Source organism: Mytilus galloprovincialis, chromosome 8, assembly GCF_965363235.1.
Source record: "Mytilus galloprovincialis chromosome 8, xbMytGall1.hap1.1, whole genome shotgun sequence".
In the NCBI taxonomy this organism is placed as follows: domain Eukaryota; kingdom Metazoa; phylum Mollusca; class Bivalvia; order Mytilida; family Mytilidae; genus Mytilus; species Mytilus galloprovincialis.
In genome coordinates this window covers 86765395-86772311 of record NC_134845.1, presented here as the reverse complement: position 1 = coordinate 86772311, position 6917 = coordinate 86765395, and the positions used below count along the sequence as shown (strand labels likewise).

Sequence of the window (6917 nt, the reverse complement as noted above, 5' to 3'; positions counted from 1 at the left end):
GAAATTTTATATCCTTGTTATTAATGACCCATTCGTATTTCACATAGTTTTAACTCTTGTTTATTATGTCATTATAATTGGTCACGAACTGGTTAAATGTTTCATTCAAGACCAAGATGATAACCAATATTTTATCAACACCTCACAATGAAAGGATTTCAGACGTTCCGTGCAAATCTAACTGGCAAACAGGGATGGGGTCGATTACTTTAAAATGTAATCTATTAAATTACAATTACTTTGCTAATAAAATGTAATCGATTACATTACAATTACACCCTTTTTCATATGTAATCGATTACATTAGATTACTTTCTTTAAAGTAATCATGATTACTTTAGATTACTTATGATTACATTGTATATTGCAATATCGAAGTTTTTTTTTTAAATTTTTTATCCTCACAAATAAGCTAATTTTGGTGATTTTTTTAAAAGCCTTAAATTATTCATCTTAATTAAAAGAATTTATAGACAAGTACAGTGTAACATGTGTAATTTGATAAAAATAGCTATTACAGACAAGTGCATGTCCTTTCTCTATGTAAAAGATATAACTTTATTTTTTTCTACAAATTTTAACCAACTGCCTAATTAACAAAAAACCTGAACAAATAAGAAAAAAAATAATTAAGTATAGTTTTATTGTCTGTTGGGACATAATTGACACATCCATTAATGTTTTTACAGGTGTTAATCACCACTTCCATTTTTTTTAACAAACAATAGGTGAGCTTGGGTATTAAAATTTTATTGTATAATAACAATATCAATAAAGTTAAAAGTGGTTGATTGTCATTATTTTGTTTGAAATTTTTTAATACTTGATCTAATTAATAATTATTGTCAGGTGAAAACACAGAACAGCTTTGTATCTTAGGAAAGTCTATACATTTCTCTTTAAATTAAGAAACAGTTTATTTTAATAAAATATATTTTGTACTAATGAAACTTCTGACGTCACCTGTTGTTTACTATGCATATTGTTTGTAATATTATGCCATATGTACATGTATACACTGTACATGTACTTGTTTGTACTGATGAGCCGTAAGGCTCAAAGTTAATAAAGAATAAAAATTAGAAAGCACATATTACATGTAATATACACGAATTTACGGAAAACAAAATTTATTCAATTTGAAAATAAATGAAATCTTGTTTTAACTTTCATTTTGAATTAAGTGAGCTCATATATTTATGTCGACCATCAAAGTAAAATTGGAACTAAATGTTTTCTGCATTTGAATTTCAAAGTAGTTATGTAAAAATATTGGTTAAACTTATATGAAATTGGAGTTAATATCAGAAGTTTTCAATCAAGCAAAAAAATGCTTTCAAGGCATATTCTTGTATCATAAGAGCTCAATCTCACAACAAAATATTGGAGAGGCAATTTCCTTTACTGAACTGTTAACAAAATAAAACACTTGGTTATACAAATTTGTTATATAGATGATACAATTTATCACATTAAACAAGGTCCTATCATTGATAATACCAGTTTCATGTAGTTTCATTCAAGCTTTACATTTTCTTATTTTCATATTGTCTAGATCAAAAACTATTTTCATATATATACAAGATTTGTAATCAGCAAGTAATCATATGAATGTAATCTTAAAGTAATCTAAAAGTAATCATGATTACACCTGTTTTTTGCAATGTAATCGATTACATTATGATTACTTGTAATCGGAAATGGCATGATTACTGATTACATAGGATTACACTGCAAAATGTAATCGATTACAGCTGATTACGATTACTGATTACGATTACCCCATGCCTGCTGGCAAAATTGATAAACAAGTAGAAGAAAATTAAAAAAAAACCACACATAATCAAGGCTAAAAAAAAACAACGAACGACAAACAAGAAACTACAAAACACTTCAAAAGTAACTATTGAGCAAAACGAATGTCACTGTACACTGGGGGTTTACTCATGAGATGCGGATCCGGAAGGGTAAGCAGTTCCTACTCCACATATGGCACCCATTCTTTTATTTATTGAATCTTCAATTACAATAAAGTAGCGTGATCTTAAATAGAGACAATTATCATTTAATGACATTTTTGAATGCAGTGTAACATGTCTTGGAAATTGTTAGTCTTAATAGTGGTGAGAGCCTTTTTACAACTGGAGTAAACTATAAGACAGTGTCGCGTATCTTGTCACATTGCAACTGGTGGGTCTCCAAGAGGCTTTTGGATGCTCTCAACGACAGCTTTCCAAAAAAAGTCCTCCCCAACTCCGCCTTTATAGTTCAGGTATGGAGTTGTCTTTATCAATGTTTTGACCGGACATGTCATATGATTAGAATTTATAGTTTTCAACATGATGAGTAGAAAAACATCTTTTCCTTGTTGTCGTCTGCGTTCTTGCACAAAATCTACCTCCCACTGGCACCACTCGCTTTTAGCAAACTCATTGCTCATAATTACTATGATTTTCCAACATTTTTGCAAGTAAGTGTCTATATTTTCTGTTATTGATGCACCAACATCGAAATCTCGGTCATGTATACACAGGTTTAGACCTTCATCTTCGAGTTTTCTAAGTAGAATCTTATGAACCCATTCTCTATCAGCGTCACAGTAAACAACAAATGCATGATATTCGTAATCCTCGCTACTGTTTAGGCTTATATAACCCTGACGTTTAAGTCTGTGTATTCTAAACAGATAAAAATAGTTTCTGATATTTGCATTACATCTGTATACAATAACTAAAAGAGTAATTGTTATAAATGCAAATGACGACAATATAATTGCAATGGTGTGTAATTGATTCCAATGAGTGCATATTTCTTTAGTTGGATTATATTTTATCAAATGTTTCCCACGCATATTCTCTGGATACATGCATACAAACCTCTGTGGATAGTTAGTCATTATTGGACGGGTTTTATTTTTATTTCTTAGCCAATCACGAAACCACATGATATCACATGTACATAAAAAGGGATTGTTTGAAAGGTCAAGTCCTTTCAACCTCAATAGCATTTCCATTGGAAAAGTATTCGGGCTGATCGACTGAATGGAATTCCCTTCGAGATTTAAGTATTGTAGATTAGACATATTATCAAATGTTCCTTCTTTCAGTTCGAGCAAAGAATTTCCTTGAAGAATCAACTGTTGAAGTGACATCATCAAGCAAAAAACGTAAGTTGGTAACTCCTTTAGGTGTGTAGCATGTAGATTCAGATAAATAAGGTTCTGTAAAGGACTAAACATTTGTTTCCAAGGCATGTATCCTCCTCGTAAAAAGTTACCTGTCAAATCTAAATGTGTTAACTTTGGGATGTGTTTAAATATGTTCACTTGATTATATCTTCCATGCTCGTCAAAGCGAAATCCGTTTTGCCCAAAATTTAGTTTTTGCAATGACATACTTTTCAAAGCTGTTGGCTCAATTGCTTTAATTCCGTTAGATTGAATATGTAATTCTTTCAACTGAGGTATTAAGCTAAATGTATTATTCAACAGCACACTAAACTTATTGTTATTTAACTGAAGATACTTTAGTGACGGCAAACATTCGAACATAGACGGTTTTAGTTCAAAGAGAAGGTTTTTGTTCATGAATAAAGTTGTTAGATTCCTAAGATTACTTGTCCTGTTAGTTTTGCTGCAAAAACTAGGAAAAAGAACAATTTTGTTGCCATTGACAATTATTTTTTTCACATTAACGGGTTGCAGCACATCAAACGTAGTAAGCTTATTTCCTGAGAGATCAAGCGTGTGCAGGTTAACACAATTTGCAACTTCTTTGAAAGAAAATTCCAGTAACTTGTTTTTGGAAAGTATTATTTTCGTTATATTTCTAAACGCCTTTGTACCAAACATACCAACCGGAATATAGGTCCAATCGTTGTCGTTCAAATATACGTTTTCTAATTTAGACTTTAGTTCAACCAAGGCTATGCTGACATCGGTTACATTTAAGGACTTTTCTTTGGCGATGATGAGAGTTTTTAAAATTGGCAAAACTGAAAAGGTGTCATCGTATAACCTACGTATTGAATTAGAAATAAAAGCAAGAGATGTTACGTTGTTTTTTGTTAAATTGGACATAAATTCTTTGTTCATAACATAGAATGTGTTGTTAGTAAAATGAATAGCTGTGACATATTCTGGAAATCTCGGTATGAACGTGAGCCAAGAACAGGTTGCTAATCCCTTTTTTAAATTAAAGTTGCATCTTTTATCATATGATGAGCAATCGTAATAGATACAAATAAAAACTAACAGCATGAATCTTCTTGGACAAGCCATTTCAATCTGCAACCAAAAAATAAACTATTACTTGAACTACAGTAGAATTAATATAATTGGTAACTATTTTAAATGTCCTTATCAATATAAACATGTGATCTCTATCTTTTATATTGATATGCTCAGTAACTCGTGTCATATAAGTCAGAATGAGATAATGTATATTGATTCGAATTTAACTTAAGTATATGTAGCTACTACTAACAAGGGGTAGTAAACAATAAATACTAGCAAAATTTTCTGTCAAATGCATTCACAAGGAAACCCTACCAAATTACAAAAACAAATGCACACCATACATTTATCATATTTAACTATCATTTATACGGTCACTCATCATCTCGGATCTGATGTAACAATTCCTTCTCTTAAACTCTATTTATGAATTTCCATGGTTTGCGATACAACCTCAACATTGACCCGTCAATCTTTTTGATGTGAGCGTTACTGACGAATCTTATGTAGACGAAACGTGCGTTTGGCATATTAGATTTTAAGCCTGGTACTTTTGATAACTATTTGCATTACTATTTTTGATATATAAATTGTGCATAATGAAAAAAAAACATGTTTGTGTTATTCATGTATCTAAGAATTGATATTTTGTTCCAATTAGGTTGCTTCAAATAAAACATTATCAAAATAGTTGTACTGTATATTGCCTGTTATAAATAGATCATTAGACATAGCGATTAAAGTTTTGAAATATACCAAAAGCAAGTTCCACCGAGAATATCTATCGATTTAAAATACAGGACATAACTTTTAAGTGTAACAGGATTATGACAAACACCAGGAAATATACGTTTCATTATGAATCAGATGAAACGCGAATAACCCGGAACATTATATTTGTGTTGATTAGACTTTTTATTCATAAAACAACACCTGTTAAGTGTTCTATAGTGTTATATTGTATTGTATTTTATTTTATTTTTATTTCATTGTATTATTATAAATCAATCATTGTAATTATTGTATGACATTTAAAACCTGCAAGTGTCCATAATTGGATGATTAAAGTATTCTTATTCTTATTCTTATTATTATTCTTATATGTGTGCTGTTCATTAACTGAAATTAGCTAGACACATTAGACCATATGCCATGGTTAAGTTGTTGTCTAAGTTTGATATAGTTATGTGTTGACACATCGATCTCGAGAGTATTTGATAAGTTTCACACAGAAACACGACAAATGATATATAAAGGCAACAGTAGTATACCGCTGTTCAAAACTCATAAATCCATGGACAAAAAACAAAATCGGGGTAACAAACTAAAACCGAGGGAAACGCATTAAATATAAGAGGAGAACAACGACATAACACCGAAACGTAACACACACACAGAAACGGACCAAGCATCAGACAAAACACCACGAGAATAACAAATATAACATGAAAACCAAATACATGAATTTGGGATAGACAAGTACCGTGCCACGTCTTATCTCAATTTCTCAAAAATAATAGAAAACACAAAAGACTCAACGTTAAAATGCAACACACACAGAAACGAACAATAATATAACAATGGCCATCTTCCTGACTTGGTACAGGACACCTTTAAAGGGGAATAAAAGTGGTGGGTTGAACCTGGTTTTGTGGCATGCCAAACCTCGCACTTTAATGGCAAAGTTAAATATAACATTGAAATGACAACATAATATTACAGGACTACAATACAAATTAATAGAACATATTAGACAAAGAAAAACATGATTAATAGATAACAAAAAGCATCAGGTTTAAAATTCAATACGCCAAAAACGCGCCTTGTCCACACAAGACTTACAAGTGACGCCCAGATATAAAAGATCGAAAGTGAAAAAAGTACAAAGTTGTACAGCACTGAAGATAAAAAGTTGAAAAGGTTTCGCCAAATACGGCATTGTTTTTATGCCCAGGATAAGAACATTCTTATTATATAGAACAATTCATGCTATTGCAAACAGTAAATTTTATCAAATGAATATGAAAGAGATATACATAAAGAAACTGAAGTATTAACTAATTACAGAAAACTAAACCCGAATACATAACGCCCAGATATAAAAGATCGGAAGTGAAAAAGGTACAAAGTTGTACAGCACTGAAGATAAAAAGTTGAAAAGGTTTTGCCAAATACGGCATTGTTTTTATGCCCGGGATAAGAACATCCTTATTATATAGAACAATTCATGCTATTGCAAACAGTAAATTTTAACAAATGAATATGAAAGAATATACATAATGAAACTGAAGTATTAACTAATTACAGAAAACTAAACCCGAATACATAATGCTATTAAAGTTTAACACAGAATAGACACATCCGAATCAGTCCAGGCGTCAACGTAATTTAAAAAATGTGACGTCACATACGATGGCGAAAAGGCACAAACGTTATGCCACATTTGAATTTATGAAATTTAGAAACAGCATGACGTCACATATGAAAAACTATCAAAGTGAGATAGAATTAGGATTGATTTAAGATTATATTAGAACTAAATACTGATAATTCATTTAAATAAAATGCATATTGCAATACTTATTAATAACAATTAACTGTAATATACATATGTCCAGTTTGTTATGAATCCAACTTCAAACGTAAATAATCGTACAAAATTTAATATAATTAATAAAGGCGG

The 6917-nt window shown here is 30.7% G+C and overlaps 1 protein-coding gene across 1 annotated transcript; it reads right to left on the bottom strand.

Moving 5' to 3' along the window:
* Window positions 1-2012: 2012 nt before the first annotated feature.
* Window positions 2013-4346, bottom strand: LOC143043638 (toll-like receptor 1). The gene has a single exon (XM_076215849.1). It carries the CDS (start codon window positions 4277-4279, stop codon window positions 2177-2179), a length of 2103 nt encoding a protein of 700 aa, XP_076071964.1. The 5' UTR covers window positions 4280-4346; the 3' UTR covers window positions 2013-2176.
* Window positions 4347-6917: the final 2571 nt, after the last annotated feature.